Source organism: Eublepharis macularius, chromosome 17 (genome assembly GCF_028583425.1).
Source record: "Eublepharis macularius isolate TG4126 chromosome 17, MPM_Emac_v1.0, whole genome shotgun sequence".
In the NCBI taxonomy this organism is placed as follows: Eukaryota; Metazoa; Chordata; class Lepidosauria; order Squamata; family Eublepharidae; genus Eublepharis; species Eublepharis macularius.
In genome coordinates, this window is record NC_072806.1 from 1,657,567 (window position 1) to 1,675,042 (window position 17,476).

At 50.2% G+C, this 17,476-nt stretch overlaps 1 protein-coding gene across 1 annotated transcript in view; it reads left to right on the forward strand.

Annotated features, from left to right (window-relative positions):
- Positions 1-17,476, forward strand: part of IGSF21 (immunoglobin superfamily member 21) — a 174,228-nt gene that overhangs the window by 151,778 nt on the left and 4,974 nt on the right. The window contains exons 6-8 of the mRNA XM_055001645.1: positions 404-875; positions 14,224-14,309; positions 16,539-16,731. Of these exons, the coding sequence (XP_054857620.1) occupies positions 404-875; positions 14,224-14,309; positions 16,539-16,731 (751 nt within the window). The remainder of the gene's footprint in view (positions 1-403; positions 876-14,223; positions 14,310-16,538; positions 16,732-17,476) is intronic.

Consider the following 17,476-nt stretch of genomic DNA (forward strand, 5'->3'; position numbering starts at 1 on the left):
GTTGGCCATGACTTTCAGTGCCTTCATGTGTTTCCTTGCTTCTAAGTGTACCTGCAACCTGCATAAAACAGTGCAGAAATCCCATCTTGATGCACATGATTAAACCAATTATTCTTTGTGTGTGGTGTTTTATCAGTGTGTGGATCAGTAACACACTGCAAAAAAAAAATTGCTTTTTTGCAGTGTTTGCTAGACACCCATGTGAACACGGAGGGAATATGAAGGAAGAAGAGTGAGCATGTTCCACATCTAGCATTAATGTTAGAAACTCTAGTCAAAGCTAATTTCAAGAGGAGGAAATGCTGGAGAGGGTGACATTTTGGAGCAACGGAGAAATAGAACGGGGAAGTGCCTTTGTTTGAAAGGCAGTCTTCTCAGTGCCTTCTCTTCTTCTTCTCTCTAGGTGTACTTCAAGAGAGATGGGGAGCTGATTGAGGTGGTACCCCTGACAGAACCCCCAGTCAACGCTGCTAGCTTGCAAGATGGGCGAGCATCTCGGAACTTGCTTAACCGTGACCTGGATGACACCAAGATGCAGAAGTCACTGTCCCTCCTGGACATGGAGGACCGGGGCGGGAGGCCCTTCACGGAGGCCCCCTTCAAAAGCCTCACCCCAGACCAGGGACTTTTGTTTAGCCCAGCCACAGAAGTCGTCCCAGAGACTGTGGTGAGCCGGGAGTTCCCCCGGTGGATCCACAACACGGATCCCATCTACTACTTCCACCACACACACATCCCCATCAGCGATGGCACCGTGGAGGTGCGGGCAATGCTCATGTGGACGCTTAACCCCCAGATAGACAATGAAGCCCTCTTCAGTTGCGAAGTCAAGCACCCCGCCCTCTCTATGCCCATGCAGTCCGAGGTCACGCTAGGTAAGGCGGAAGGGCTCAGTTGCCACGGCTGGTGGGGGAACGGGTGCTGGGGTCCAAAGAAGCAGGTGCCCGCTGGTCCAGGTGGCTGGGTGGCTGGCAGGACCTCCAGTCGTTGGCTTCTCCAGGACAGTAGATACCAACTGGGAAGTGATACAGGAAGCATCTCCTAGAACTGAACAAAGAGGAAGGGGTTTTAAAATGGCAAGTTTGTAGATTTACCCCAAACATTAGGGAGATAGATTCTGACTATGAGATGAACACAGCGGAGTACTGGAGCCTCCAAAGGAGGTCAGTTGTGAAAACCCCGATCTTGGAGGACTTCTGAAGGCCACTGAGGCCGTCTCTGTTTCAGAGCCACTCTTGGGCTTAGGGCTTTGGGGCTAGCAGCAGCTGGTGCAGAACTGGAGCAACTTGCCATCCGGCTCGGAGCTGGCTAGCACAGTTCAGCGTCAGTTGCCTGCAAAAGACCTGGGATTGCTGGAGCAGGCTAGGATCTGAATATTCATCAGTGGAGGGTGGGACAGCATGCTGTGCAGGGAATGTGGGCTTTATAATCCCAAGGAAGGGAGGGGGTGAGAGAGAGAGCTACAGGGACAACGTTCAACGAGGAGAGGGGCCATGTCCAGTGCTTTGCTCGTGGAAAGCCTCGGGTTCAATCACTGGCCTGTCCAGGTAAAGGGGTCAGGTAGGATATGAAAAACCTCTTCCTGAGACCCTGGAGAGCAGCTGCCAGTCCAGGTAGACGACTGACCTTGACGGACCCATGTGGTCTGACTTGGCACGAGGGAGCTCGCCCTGTAATGCAGGAGGCAACACTTATACCTTCCTCTGCAAATGCTCCCGACTCTTAAATATTTTTTTTTCAAAGTTGAGCTTTGAAACCATAAATAAGCTCAGGGAGTTGATAGACATGGGAGGGGCTGGTTTTCTATTTCCCCTGCTTGTGGATTCTCTCCTTGGTTTCTCGTGTTTGCTGAGATATTATTGATTTACCTACCTTCTTTATCGCTCACCTTTCATGCTGAGACTCAAGGCGGATTACAAAACACAAAAACTATGCAACCAGGCAGCAAATGATATAATGGAGTTCCACCTGGAAATGTTAGTTCTTGCGGGGGGGAGGGGGCAGTGTCCATTTTAATCAGCGAGGGCGTATTTTCTCTGGAGCACGTGTGTGTTTTCAGGCTACTTTGCCGAGAAAGTGCGTGAATGAGGAAATAGTAAAGGCAGCCGTTTCCCCCATCACAGATTCATATCTTTTGTCCAAGGAATCCCACTTTTATTCACACTGCTGTTAGTTTATTTTGGAAATGTCTATGCTGACTCCCCAGAATTGTGCTCCAGTTGACTTACAGTCAAAATAATATATTATGAATATAAAAACAACAATCATTTCAAGATAGTAAAAAGTCCAGTAGCACCTTTAAGACTAACCAACTTTATTGAGGCATAAGCTTTCGAGAACCACAGCTCTCTTTGTCAGCAAACTGTGCATAAAACCAACCTCGACCAGAAGCAGAACGTGAAACTCCTGAGTAAACATCTAAGTGAAAAGGCATCTTTCAGCTTTCCCAAAAGCATCCCACAAAAGTGTGGAAAGATATGTGGATTTATTTACACGTTAAGGGTTAATTCCCTGCCTTTAATTAATCAACTGAAAAAATGTTTAGCCAGCTGGGAAAACCTGCACTACCGTGGTGCTCACATGCCATTTCTAACCTCTCTCTCTAGCCAGAGTAGTTTGCTGCAGTGAAGCCAAATAGCTCCTCTGCTGCCTCCGTTTCCAGCACTGGCCACCCAGGTGCTTCCAGGTAGTCTGCAAGCAGGAGATGAAGGCAGCCCCATCCCAGCCTCTTTGTTCTCAGGGATATACTGCCTCGGAACATGGAGTTTCTGCTGAGTAATCATGCTAGAGAGATGCCGATGGAGTTTTCCATGAATTTCTCCAATCTTTTTTTAAAGCCATCTAAGCTAGCCACGTCCTGCCCAGTCCTGCTAGGCCAGGGGGAGAGATTTGAAAGCAAGGTTGCCAACCTCCAGGTGCACCCTGTAGAGCTCCATACTACAAAGCAGGGCTGCCAACTCTGGGGTGGGAAAGTCCTGGAGATTTTAGAGGTGGAGCCTGGAGAGGACAGGGTTTAGGGAAGGAAAGGCTCTCAGCAGGGTATAATTCCATAGTGTCCCTCATCCAAAATAGCCATTTCCTACAGGCGAACTGCTCTCTGTGGCCTGGAGATCACTTGTAATTCTGGGAGGTGTCCTGGCCTCATCTGGAGGTTGGCAGCCCTACCAGAGGTCCCTCTTCAACCCCTGTCCTTCTCAGGCTCCACCTCTAAAATCTCCAGGAATTTGCAACCCAAAGTTGGCAGCCCTATTTGAGAGCAAGGTTTCCACATAAGTGAATGTTTGCAACACCAGGAAGGAACCCCGGGGGGGGGGCAGGATGGTGTTCTCCTTGGCACCCAGTGTTGGGGCTCTCTCGCTCTCTCTCCCGAATTAATACAGTTCCTTTCCCCCCTTCAGCTCTGCCTGCTTGTGCTTTCATTATGTCTAATGGGCTCTGCAGGCCATTACCGGCCGTCTGAGGCACGGAGCATGCCTTCCGACCGAGCTCTCTTGTCATCTGGAAATGATGGCCCTGCCCTCCTTCCCTCGCCGTTCCTCCTTTCTTGCTTTCCCCCTTTCCTTTCTCTCTCTCCCTAATAGAAATTGTGGCAAAGGGCTAGTTTTCTGGAGGGTGAGCGTGGGATCATTTTTCGTTCTTGCCCATCCTTAGTGTGTGCAACATCCCAGCTAACGAGGCTTGGAGAAACCCGAATCAGGCTGAATAAATGAAACGGGGGCACTTCTCTTCCCCGCCCCTCTGCACTCATCCTCAGCTTTGTTCAAGCAGGTTAAGTTTGCTAGGACCGCACCTCTAAAACCCCTTCTCCTTTAAAAAAGTAACACTCCTCTTTTATAAAAGAATCAAAACGGGATCAAGCCATCTCTTCGGCTCAGAACTCGCCCAGCAGCATCCCGTGGTTGCCATTATTTCCCAGCCCCAGACCATACCCTCCCCTTGTGAAGAACATGGGAACGGTCAGGGCAGGGGGTGAGACTGTCAGGGCAGGGGGTTCACCCTCCATAGCCAGCTAGATGCCCCCAGGAAGCCCAAGTATTAGAACAACAACATCATTCAATTTAAACACCGCCCTTCAGGACAACTTAACACCCACTCAGAGCAGTTTACAAAGTGCATTATTATTATCCTCACGACAATCACCCTGTGAGGTGGGTGGGGCTGAGAAAACTCTGAGAAGCTATAATAACAACAACAACAACAACAACAACAACAACAACAACAACATTCGATTTATATACAGCTCTTCAGCTGAATGCCCAGTCAGAGTGGTTTACAAAGTGTGTTGTTATTATCATCTCGACAATCACCCTGTGATGTGGGTGGGGCTGAGAGAGCTCTGAGAGAGCTGTGACTGACCCAAGGTCACCCAGCTGGCTTCAAGCGGAGGAGTGAGGAATCAAACCCGGCTCTCCAGATTAGAGTCCTGCTGCTCTTAACCGTTACACCAAACCAGCTCTACAAACTAGGCAACAGCTCATCTATTCTGCTGCTGGTCCCCAGCAACTGTTATCCAAGGCTATACTGCCTCTGAATATGGAGCTTCTATTTCTCTGCCATGGCCAATAGCTGTGAGTAGCCCTATACTACGTAAGTGTATTGGATTCGTTCTCAAAGCCATCTAAGCCGGTAGCCATCAATGTCTGTTAGTCATGAATTTAGCAAGGGCAATTAAATATTGTGTGAAAAAGTTCAATCTTTTGCCTTTTCTTAAATTGACTGCCAGTCTAACCAACAAGAATATGAAAAGAAAGGCAATAGGAACACTTACTCATTCATACTTATTTAAAATATTTATATGTGGCTTTCCCACCCAAAATAGGGCCCCCAAGGCAAACAACATCTATTAAGACATTTAAAAGATTAAAATTAACAGTTAAAATGTATATACAAATACATTTAAAATGTAGACATATAAACAAAGAATAAACACACAAAGAGGAAGGCCGATAAGAGTTTACTGAGGGTACACAAAATGAAACAAAAATGTCTTCACTGGCAGAGGACAATGGAAGAGGGAGGCAGGCGAAGCTGCGTGGGGGGGGAGTTCAGACCTTTTGGTGCCATGGCTGAGAAGGCCCTTCTCGACTTGCCAGCCATCTGGTGGTGGGGCACCTGAAACAAGGCCTCCAAAAATCACTAGAGCCGATAGATAGGTTCACCTAGGAGAAGCGGGTCCTTAAGGTTTGCTGATCCCAAGCCAAATAGCGCTTTAAAGGTCAATATCAGTTTGTTGAATTGGGTCCAGAAGTACATTGGGAGCCAGTATAGATGGAACAAGCCTGGAGAGAAATGGTCCCTAAGACCCACTCCAGTTAACACTCTGGCTGCAGCATTCTGCACCAATTGCAGCTTTGGGACAATCTTCAAGGGCAGCCCCACGTAGAGTGCACTGCAGTAATCTAATCTAGATGTTATCAGGGCATACACCACAGTGGCAAGATCTTTCCTGCCCAGCAAAGGCTGCAGCTGGCTCACCAACTGGAGCTGGTGAAAGTCCCCCCCCCCCCCCAGCCACTGCTTCCACCTGTTTATCTAACAAGATGCTTGGGTCCAGTAGCACCCCCAAGATATGAGCTTGCTCCTTTAGGGGGAGAGCAGCCTCATGCAGAACAGAAAATATCTCCATTCCTGGGTCAACCCCCCCCCCCCAGAAGCTTTGTTGGGATTAAGTTTCAGCTTGTCAGGCCTCCACCATCCCAAAACTGCCTCCAGGACCTAGTTCAGTTTCCACAGCCTCCCTCATATCTAGGGATGCCAGCCTCCAGGTAGTAGCTGGAGATCCCCCGGAATTACAACTGGTCTCCAGGCCACAGAGATCAGTTCACCTGGAGAAAATGGCTACTTTGGGGAGGGGGGGACGACTCTATGGAATTATGCCATGCCAAGGTCCTTTTCCTCCCCAAACCCCTCTTTCTCCAGGTTTCACTCCCTAGATCTCCAGGAATTTCCCAACTTTGAGCTGGCAACCCTACTCATATCTGTTGGAAGTGTGAGACAGAGCTAAGTTTCACCTACATATTGGTAACAACTCAGCCCAAATCTCTGATGCCCTTTCCCTGTGGTTTTACATAGTTGTTGAAAAACATGGGGGAAAGAGAAAACCTCAGTAGTTACTCAACTCTCCTGGGTCCAGAGTAGGTTTCTTTAGGAGTAGACACACCACTGGCTACATCAAGGCAGGGGGGGCACCCTCTCTCTCTTCGGGAGGCGTTTACTGTCTCCTGGACCCGGTCTGTCAGCCACCACCAACCCTGGCAGGTTTAAGCTGGGAGGGGGGCAAGGTTTGTACAAGCAAGTGGCAGGACTCAGACGTCTGAAAACCCTGTCCTCTTTCTCAGATGGGACATGCTGAAAGGTATCCCACACAACTGGACAAAAACAGTATGGCTGGCATTGCCCATCTCGTTCCACCACCGTACCAGTTAGTCTCACTCCAGACTTCCTTAGTTGCTGATGGAGAAAAAAAGAGTTTGGCTAGAGAGCCAGCCGCCATCCCTTGGCCTTGAGGCCTCTCAGCCACTTCTGAGGAGAACTCGTCCTGGCGCTGCTCAGCCCGCTCTGCGGCTCAGACAGCCTTCAGAGTTGATCCAGAGGCCTTAGCGAAACTCTCCGTCAAAGGAGGCCTTAATCACTTTAGAGAAGTCATTAAAGCCCCTTTTCTTGATCCAAGCCTGCCGTTGGCCCCTTTCCTCCTCTTGCAGGCTGGAGGAAGATTAGCCCGTGTTCTGTAAGGCGCTAATCCCGGGAAGGGTGTCCTGATCAAACAATTCATTGAGTTGTGTCTTCGCAAAGAGCTTCTCTTTTCCTGTCAAACTCGGCATTTACATATTAAAGACAAAATACCTTTTATGTTAATCCCAGAGGAAAAGCTGCCTTGGGCTGAGGGAGACATGAATCTTGTACTTGCCAGATAATGGGGGTCTGTCTGAGAGACCCTCCACTTGAGGGAAAGAGACTCAAACGCTGCTCCAGCCCCCACCCCAATCCTGGCGCATTTTCAGCATTGGGAGCCACAGACAAGGGGGACCAAGACGAGGCTGAGTGAAATCTTCAGGGGCAACCACTGCCTGATGCAAAACGGGGAATTTCCACAGATTGGATAAAGACCCTATTTAAAAGATTGCACTAAAAACTTCTCTTTCCCAGCCATTTCTGCTCGCTTTCACAACTGTTTGCTACAACTCTCAGCAGCTGCTTTCAGTGCCATTTTTGCCAGCAGTCAGGGAGCTCCATGTTTGATTTTATATTTCTTTGTCTTTGTAATCCACTCTGAGCCCGCTTGCAGGGTGAGTAAATAAATTTTCAGACCCCCCCCCCCACAAAGATCACTGCAGCAGAGAGCTGTGTGTGGCAGAAAGCATTTTAATTTTTTTAGAGCAATCCCATCTCCCCAGTTTTGCCTCAGCCCTCGAATGAAACCGGTCTGAGCCGCTGCTTTCCCCCCATATCCTGCCTAGGCCACTCCGTATCCAACTTGGCTGTCCTCGTAAATTGTCCCTCCAGCCATATCCCACGGACCCTTGCCTGCTGCCTTCCGCAGAGCAAACACAACGCTCTGTGGATCAAGACCCACCTCAATCAAACAATAGGGAAGAGAGAGGAGACCCTTAGCGCTTCAGATCTCCAAAGCACACTCCAGAGTAGATCTCTTCCTAAATAAAGTGAGGAGAATGCGGGCGCCTTCAACGCCCAACCCCAGTAAAGCTAAAGTGACTCAAGGGGGATCCGCTGCTCGGCTCAGCAGCAGTCAGAAATGGATCCAACCTGAACAAGCCATCCATGAACATTGGAAATCAATTAATTCTGACATTTGGGAGTGATTAGAAGACTGCCAATCAAATGTTCATTCAGGCAATTTGCCGTTTGGTTTCCAGTTACCTGCTGTGGTCCAGGGGAAAGAGTAGAGAGGGTCGTAACGGACTTGGAGAACAGGAACGGTTTTGTGCTCACAGCGTTTCCACTTCCTGCCGATCCCTGCACCATTTCAGTGGCTTGTGTGGGGAGGGGGGAGCTTTCTGGTTCTATAGAAGCACACGCCCATGTCCTGCTTGCCTGGGCCCTTCTGTTGCCTGGGGCTGTGTGCATGATAAGCAAGAAAACATTTGCGTGTATCTCCTGGCAGCAAGCACTGCCAGGACTCTTCTGTTGTGTTTATTTCTGGATTTTGTGTGGGGTGCTGTGCTTGTGCCATTCTTTCTGGCTTCACTTCCTTCACTTCATCTGGAAGCCACAGAGTGTTGTGCACTGCTGATAGACTTGCTGCCAATCAGGCAGTCCCTAGTTCGAATCTCACCCTCTGCCCCAAATACACTAGGTGGCCTTAGGCAAGCCACTCCCAGCCACCCATCTGGAACATGGAATGATACTGGCCTACCCTGCAGGGCTGTCTTAATGCACATCAAGCTCTTGGAACACTGAAAGTAAGATGCAAATGCTAAATATCAAGATGATACTGCATCGTCCCAAGTCTGTTGCTACTGCATAAGCATGTGTTGATGAAACACTACCGAAAAACATCTTGAAGTCTATCATTTATCATTATTCCAACGGTGGCATAACTGGTTCTCCCCTACCCCTACATTCTATCCTCACAACAACCTTGTTAGGTAGACCAGGCTGAGAAAAAGTGACTGGCTCAGGCTTATCCAGCTATCTTTATGGCTAAGCAGGCATCTGAACCCAGATGTTCCCAGTCCAAATCTGACACTCTTACCACAGCATGATGCCACCGACGTGCTTGCAATGCATCATTCTATCAAGATTCTTTACGGATGATATTTTACCCGAACGCAGGAGATAAATGCCATAAAACACTGCCAAAAACCTACCGTGAAGCAATCATAATATTATCACATCAAAGTTTGTTTTTTGCAGCGGCCTTTCAGCGTGTCAGTGAGCATCAGCCACACAGAACCGAAGAAGGGGTGCAAATCCCGCGAAAAAGGCACAGCCCAAGCCCGTCATTAAGGGAAGAAATTCTGCTCCTTGGAATGGAGTGGCATGTAGGGCTTTGGGAAAGTCCAGAAGGACGGGGGAAGGAAATCTGCACATCTCCAGGCGCGAGCGGTCCAGTGACAGGTACGTGCCTGCAAACCAGCGTGCAGCTACCTCTAAGGTGAAAACATCCTTTGCCTGTCAGAGCGTTGGCAAGCCCGGAGATCTAAGCTGCTTCTTCCTCTGATCTCGACATTCTCCATTCTCTGCGAATTGATGCCTTGCGACAAGAACTTGTTCACCAACAGACAGGCAAAACTCGAGCACAAACACCGAGATCCATCGCTTCCCAGTGCTGTCCTGTCAGCCTGGGGCCATGCTAACAACCAGAGAGTTTTGTGCGGAGAGACTTTCATGGCACCTGTAAATAAGAGTGAATAATTGATGGACCACCGATTCCCCTGGCAGCCGTGATTTGCTGCCGAGTGGGCAAAGCTCTCCATGCCTTCAGGTGTTTGTGCGTCGGGAGGACTGAGGAGAAATTGCCTTTTTATTTTATAGGGCTGCAGAGAAGAGATTCCACAAGTTGAATCCCCGATACACCTCTGTTTCCTTTCCTATTTGTATGGATGCTTTAGTGGAAGAAGCACCACTGCTTGAGCATTCAGCGGAGACCCCCCCTGTGGCTGCATTTGGGGTGGGGGGAGTGGAGAGCTCCCCTGTCTCTGTCTGCTCCTGGCAAGTAGTGCCCTTCCATGTTTTGCAGATTCTGAGACAGAGTTAATGTTCAGGGCCAGGCAGGAAGTGCCAAGGGGCATGGTGCCAAGTACTGTTTCTTGGTTCAAGCCAAGAGTTGGCTACTTTTTGTGCTGAGAGATGATGTGCTCATTATAGAAACTGTCTTGGAATATTTATCCATCCATTTTCTCAAGGCAAAGTCACAGGAGAGAAAGCAGGTCTTCCCATCTTTGGCAGCTGGAACAGAGAAAGCTTGACCCTCCTCCCCTTTTAACTTGTGGAACTCACTGCCAGTGGGATATAATGGAGGCCACTAGGTATAATAGCTTTCAAAGAGGATTAGACACATTCAGGGAGGACAGGCCCATCAAAGGTTATCGGCTATAATGGCTAAATGGAACCTCCACGTTCAGAGGCAGCCTGACTCTGAACACCAATGCTGGGAGAGCAGTACCAGGGGGGGCGTGGCTTGTGGGTCTCACGGGGTGAACTGCTTACCCACCCACTGAAGGAAACAGGATGCTGGAAGAATGTGTCTTGGAAATTTTTGATGAAAGAATTACAAAGGATGAACGGTGGCACAGAATTTTTTAAATGGATGCAAAGCACCTATACTCAGCAAGATAAAATTCTAGTAAAGGTCTCTTTAACAGGAAAAATTGAAATAGCAAAAGGAACTCGGCAGGGATGTCCAGTATCACCACTATTATTTATTATCATACTGAAAATACTGGCAGTGAAAATCAGGCAGGACTGTTGGAATAAAAGAAGGCAAAGAAGAATATAAAATGAAAAGTTGTGTGGATGATGGTGTTATATCAGTGACAAAACCAAATGTTTCCTTGAAATATGTAATGGAACAAATATTAAGATTTAGACTCTGTTCTGGATACAAACTGAACAAAAAGAAGACTAAAATAATGTCACTTTCAACAACCAGAGAGGAACAAGAGGAGATAGAAAAAATAACAGTCTGTGTCCTTACCAGAAAACCAGTTAAATAGTGGGGGGGTAAATTTAATGGGACAAAAAGATAATTTATATAAAAATAACTCTCAAAAAGTTTGAACAAACATTATTGAAGATCTGCAAAGATGGGAAAAATTGAATATCTCAGTGTTCGCAAATCTTGTTCAGTAACAACCGTGGGGTGAGACCAAAGATGGCTCCTCCATAGTTTTTAAAGTCCTTGCCCCACAGAAAATGAGCATGTAAGGCAGAGTGGTCTGTATTTTGCCTTATCTCTGAGAAGCTACTTGTCTGCCTGGAGAAATCTCATGGGCTCCAAAGCAGTCTGGAGCAGTGCTGCCGTCGGGTCCTGCGTGGACCCCTCATCTCCCCCCTCCCCGAGATCAGTTGTGCCCTCTGGCCAGGAGCCTCCCGGGGCCGCAGGGTGCCCGTTAAGAGATGCCCGGCGCTCCTTCCTCCTCCATCACGTTTACACCCCGGAGCATAGAACTTGATTACCCCCTTTTATTAACAGGCATAACCGCCATGCTGGTGTTTATTAATGGTCATAAAAATTAGTCATCTCCTTTTCAAAAAAAATACCCAAGCAAGGTATGTGACTCTAGAGATTTCCCCCACTGGCTGCATTGAGTCTGCAAAGAGAAATCCTTCTGCTTTACTTGACGGTCATTAATTTAACAGACTTGGCCAACATTCTGGAATTAAGGAAGGGAGCGCAGTGAGGTGCGGGGGGAAGCGGGGGCTTTTACTGTCCTCTCTGTTTTTACTCTGCTCTTCTTGTACGAAGACAATATTTTACCAGCCACCTCCCTGAGCGGGGAGCCCCGATCTCAGAATTTGGCCTGAACGCTCAAAGTTTTAGCTTAATTATCCCCAAAGCTGGCTCTCTGCCCAAGCTCTCCAAGCAACTGCTTGGGGTGACACACGGGGGAGGGACCGGATGTGCCACAGGGCTTGGCTCATTCCCGCCCATCAGTGAGAAAGGACGTGACGGCACCACCACACGCTGGGTCCAGGCCAGCTCCTTGAACCAGCCTGGAGCTGTCTACTGACTCGTCTCAGGGCAATGGCTTGAGAACATATCCTGCCCTTCTCTCTCCACAGTTTGGAGAAGGTCAAAGGGCATCGAATTCCAGCAGTCCATCTTTCTTGATTACCCTGTCGGACGCGTCTGGCAAGCCCATCAGTAGAACTTAAAAACCACAGTCCTCTCCCATTGCTTGCCCCCGGCACCTGGATGGTCAAAGGTGGACTGCCTCTGACCATGGAGGTTCCATCCTTGGCTCTTGGGCTTATCTGGACAAGTCAAAGCAATCCAGCACTGGATTTGGTCCATCTTGTTCACTGTTTTTCCCCCTGACATCAGCCACTCAGTCTCCTCTGCAAGACGTGCACTTTTGCTTGCCCACATCATGGGGCTGGTTTCAAGGTATACTGTCTTGGAACATGGAGGTTTCATTCTTAACTATCAGGAGTAAGAAGTGCATCAAAAGATCACAGCTGGATCAGATTGAGCCGTCCCACCTGAATAAACCCAACCTTGGACTCTGAAGAGCACCTGGTTCATCCCTGCAGACTAGCTTGGGGGATAGTTCCAACAGCAGGGCTGCTCCAAGCTTGGTCCTCCATGGCCTATCCAGATGGGCGACCCACTTGTGGGGCCGGGGGCGGCGGGGAGGCGGTTTAGAATCGTCTTGCAACCATCATCGGCTGGGCCTTGTTTGCCGTCTCCAGTCAAAAGCAGACGTGTTTTGTATCAATCTCTTAGAGGTCTCATGCTTATGAAAACCAACAGCAGGTTGAGTTGTCAAAGGAAGGGAAGGACCAGGCCGGCATGAGATTGTCAGAGATAAGATGAGAGCTATCATGGGCTGCTCTGGTGCCAATGGTGTGGTGCCCTGAACTGGAAGTCAAGAGTCTCTTGATGCGCTCATGCCCCCTCCCCTCCCCCCCCCTCCCCATGTCACCCCCAGCTTTGCCTGCACAACCTGGCACTATATTGTTCCTTGGTTGCCAAGGTAACCATTCTCATCCAATCAGCTGTGACCCTTATCAATCCGAGCGCATCTTCCCTTTTTCTTTTGAGGCAGCAGCCTGCTGAAAGCCACTTGTTAATGGATGGATGGGCGGGGGGGGGGGGGCTGTTTCGCTTGATGTCTGTGGAAGTCACAACTTTGGGGCGGGTTTCTGCCTCCTGTGTATACAGCGCCAGGCACATGGTGATTATTGTAGGAAATGACAACCAGCTTTTGTTCCCTGATGCTGGTGATTGGGGAACCCAAAAGTCTCATTTTCAAAAAGGTGCAAAGCCTTGCTTAGCACCCCTAAAGAAATGCAACGGTCAGCAGTCCTGAGGGGTTTCGAATGGGGATAAGCTTTGTGTGGTGAAGTAGGAGCAACGAATCAGGCAAACTGGGATCTCCTTTGAGCCGGGATCCGGGAACCATTTTTAGCTCTAGAAATGAAAAGTATTAAGTACTGGGAGGGGAAGGGGGAGTGAGGAAGGGGGGGAGGGCAAATGATGATTGGAATACCCCCCCCCAAAAAAAAACCCTACATCTTCTCTTACAGAATACTACAAGCTCTTTGGTTCTGGAGTCTACCCCTTTTGCATCATCTTTTGTCCCCCCCCCCTTTTTAAAAGATGCCTTCAACATTTGGTGTCACCTGGAGGATAATGCATGAAGGGGGGGGTCTCATTCATTGACAAGCAGACATTCCCTGCCTACCTGGGAGGGACCCTGAGTATGCAGGACCCCCCTCTCTTGCCAGGGAAAGCCCTTTTGGGGCGGCATTCCTGATCATCATTCAACCATCATGTTTCCTCTTAGAAGGAGTGGTGGTAAAAATGAGGAAGGGAAGGTATCTGAGCACACACACAGCCTCTTTCCCTGTTGAATAACTACATACTTGGAAAAGCTTCCAGGTTGGACAACGAGCCCCAGCGCCTTTCTTTCAGACTTAGGCCGCGTTTTTAAACTCCAGGGATCTTGTCTGATCTTGACTCTTGTAGTCGGCATTTTCCGTTAAAAGTACATCAAGCGAACACTTGTAAGCACAGCCAGTCCATTTCCCAGGGCAGCAATCAGGGCTAAGAGGGGGGGTCAGCTCGGCTGTTTGAGTCATTCTTATCCGGCGTTTGGTTATTGGGAGCTCCCGCTCCAGGGGGCGAGATTGGACCTGGAACCGGAGAATTAGAATGCCAGGTCCACTGACGGGGACAAGTCGCCCAAGCAGCGACTCGGGGGTAGGGCCCCCATGCACAGAGGGGCCCCGCATGCTCCTAGCTACCGACTGGCTGGCATTCCCTCCTGGATCTGCCCCCCTGGCTGCGTCCGTACCAACCTCCTGTGGCTTTGTTGCCGGGCCGTGGCTCGGAAGCAGCTGCTGGTGACGCAAGCCCACAAGGAGATACTGTGTTGTGTCTTGCTGGAGGTGCTTGCCCTGAAGAGGCCAGTGGGAGCAGTGGCGGGCGGGCGGGGGACTGGGAGAGGGGAGGAGGGGAGGAGGGGGGGGGCAGGGTTTGGGCTGTGGGGGACCCACTCACCCACCTTTAACCCACCGCTCTTCTTTTTCCTGCAGTTGCCCCCAAGGGACCCAAGATCGTGATGACTCCGACGAGGGCTCGAGTCGGAGACACGGTCCGCATCCTGGTGCAGGGCTTTCAGGTGCGTGCTGGGCGCCTCGGCTCGGCTTTGCCGGCGTTTCAGCCTGATTTAGCCCATCAGGACAGAGTGGGATCTTCTTGCCAAGGGGCTGGCTGAAGTGGCTGGCAACCAAGGCCTAAGTGAAGGGCATGCAACCCAGGGAGGGAGAGCGAGGTACCGGGAAATGCAGCCTCGCGGCGACCTTTCTCTGCAGTGCTGAACCAGAGATTTCTGGAGGAGGACTTAAATGAACGAACCCTTCTTCAAAGGAGCGCTCGGTGGCAAACACGGTGACTCCCACCACATTTAGCCTCCTAACAGCCTTGTGAGGTAGGTTAGGCAGAGACCAACTGACTGACCGTCTTGCAGGCAGCCTCTTGAGTTAGGGAGGAATTGGATATTTGCCTTCCTGATCTTTCTCCAACACTCAACCGAAAAGAACATCCAAGAGTGGGGGGGGGAGTGAATGAGCCATTGCTCTGGGGTGGTGGGGAGGGGGCCGTGGCTTGCCCTTGCTTTGCATGCCAAAGGCCCCTGGATGAATCCCTTGACTCTCCTGTTCAAATGATCTCGGCAAGCAGGTCTCCTGCTGTTTCAAGCGGACAGTGCGGGGGGGGGGGGGCGGGGGGGCAGCTGCGGCGGCCATCTGACTTCATAGGCGCTTCCACCAGCCAGCTAAGTGACAGGACCATTAGCCCCCCTCCCGGCTAATCCCAGCCGGCTTTTTGCACCCACACAGCAAGGCGTGAGGTGGTGGGATCTGGCGGACCAGTGTGCTGCCTCTCGCCCCATTAACTCTGAGCGTCTCGTCTCATTCCGGATTTGTGCGCTCTCGGCTGCCTTCTCATCAGCACCCAAGTTTGTTGTCGTTAGAAGGCAATTGCAGGCAGCAAGCAAAGTAACTGCCACTTAATCTAAGAAGCACGTGGAGCGTGTTAAGTGCAGAGTGATGAGTGCGAGGCTTTCCGCGAAGGGAAAGGCAATCCGTTTTCACATGCGCTCAGGGGACAGCAGAGATGTAATTGAGAGATCTATGTAGGAAGGGTGCACAGGACCCCTGCTTTGCATCCCCAAAGCCCCAGGATCAGGGTTGCCGATGGGAGGGAAGACCTTTCCCCTCCAGAGACCCTGCAGAGCAGTTGCCAGCCAGAACAGGCAGTGCTCACCTTGATGGGCCAAGGGCCAGAGGCAGCAGAGGGCAGCTTCAGGTGTCCACAGGGCTGTTGCCGTGACATGCTGGTTTTCTGTGTGGAGGGGGGAGGCTGAGCCTCAGCACTTCCAGACTCGTGGGTCAACTGCTGGGAGAAACCCTGGGGAGCTGCCCCACCCAGGAGGCTTGTGTCTCCTCTGCCCACGCTGCATGAGTGGCTCCAGCCCACAGAAAGGAGCCTCCGAGCTCTTCTGCTGGAGGACCCAGAACTCCATGAGCAGAGAGAGCAAACCCCTCCGTGGGACGGAACAAGGGAAACTCCGCTCCCCTTTCTTGCCCAGGCAATGGGTCTGACGCAGTACTGGGCTGCTTCACAGATGCCCCAGGGAGGCGTCCATGGAATATTCTGATGAGTTTGTATTTGCCTGTCGGTGAGGCAGAAGGACCCCTTACCAGCAGCACAGGGACGTTCTGGGGAAGTGCATCTCATTGGTGGCCCTTTCCTCCTCCCTGTCCGTCATGTGCTGTGATGCTTGCCCACATGTGGACCTCACAGCACGATGTGTTTCCTCCCAGTGACAGTCCCAGATATGCAGCAGGGGCAGGGGTGATGCTGGCAGGGGACGGGCTGTTTCCCTCGGCCTTGCCATGGCCCCAAGATGGATGCCTATGGAGGGGTGGTGGGCAAGCCTAGGACAGACCGCACAGCACCTCCCCCTACCGCAACAAATGGTTTCATTTGCTGAGTTAATTGCTACACTGACTTCCTTCAGTTTGTTTTCATTGCAAACTACCCTGTGAGCTGTCAGAGCGGAAATGCAGTCCATAAACAATGCACACACACACACACACACACACACACCCCTTCTGGATAACGGAAAGGATAATGCAACAGAGCCGGAGAATTCTTTGGCCAAGTCTGTTTGTGCCCTGAATTATGGGAATTATTTTGCCAGGGTTGAAAGGACTCAGTTACAAAAGTAGGGCTGGGTGACATTTGGGCCCTCAGTCCCAGTGACACTGAAGAGGCATTTCGCTCAGTTGCATTTAAAATAGCCTTCCTGGGTCTACTTATTCTACCATCTTGGCTTGGGCTGCAGAATGAAGTCTTCCCTGAACCCATGTTCACTTGGACCCGAGTTGGGAGCAGGCTCCTGGACGGCAGCGCCGAACACGATGGGAAAGAGCTGGTCTTGGAACGGGTGCCGGCAGAATTGAATGGCTCCATGTTCCGCTGCACGGCGCAGAACCCGCTTGGCTCCACCGACACCCACACCAGGCTGATCGTATTTGGTACGTGGACAATTCTTGGTCTTCACTTGATCACCCCTGACCTACAAGTCTCTCTCCAGACTCCCTCCTCACCTTGCATATTCCTCACAGCACATGAAGGATGGTGACTGGGGGAGGGGGCGGTTAGAGACAGGGAAATGGCATCTTATAACATAACAGTGTGATTTCCAGCCAAAAGAATAAAAGTGGTAACACCATGTTGTGCAACATTCGAGAAATCCTCCTGATCTCTATGGTTTGCACTATAAAGTTCTAGAGGATTCCTAGAGTGTCACACAATGTGGTGATGTCACTTCTTGTTTTCTGGCCAGATATGTGGTGTTGCATGATACCATTTCCCTCCACTATCCCCCACCCCCACCCCGCTACCTGTGAAAGTCAGGGTTTTTAAATGATGTTTGAATAGAAGTAGCGTGATGTGAATTTTGGCCAGTGTGATTTCTACCCAACCTCCACATGATAGGCTGAAGCCGGGTTTCTTCAAAATATACTTATTTCAGATGATGCATGACATCAGCAGGGAAAAAAGTGACTTTTATCATCTTCCTTGAGTAGAATAGGGTTGTTAAGTAAAGAAGCTTAAAACTATATACATGTAAAACACACAGCGTTTGCCCACCTCGTTCTGTTGTCAACTCTTGGATGCAAAGAACAGTTGTCAATCAAGCTTTTGTTCTTGAGATGACTCTTTGGTTTTTCCAGAACTTCAGGAATCCCACAGTATAACTGTGGGCTCCATCTGGAA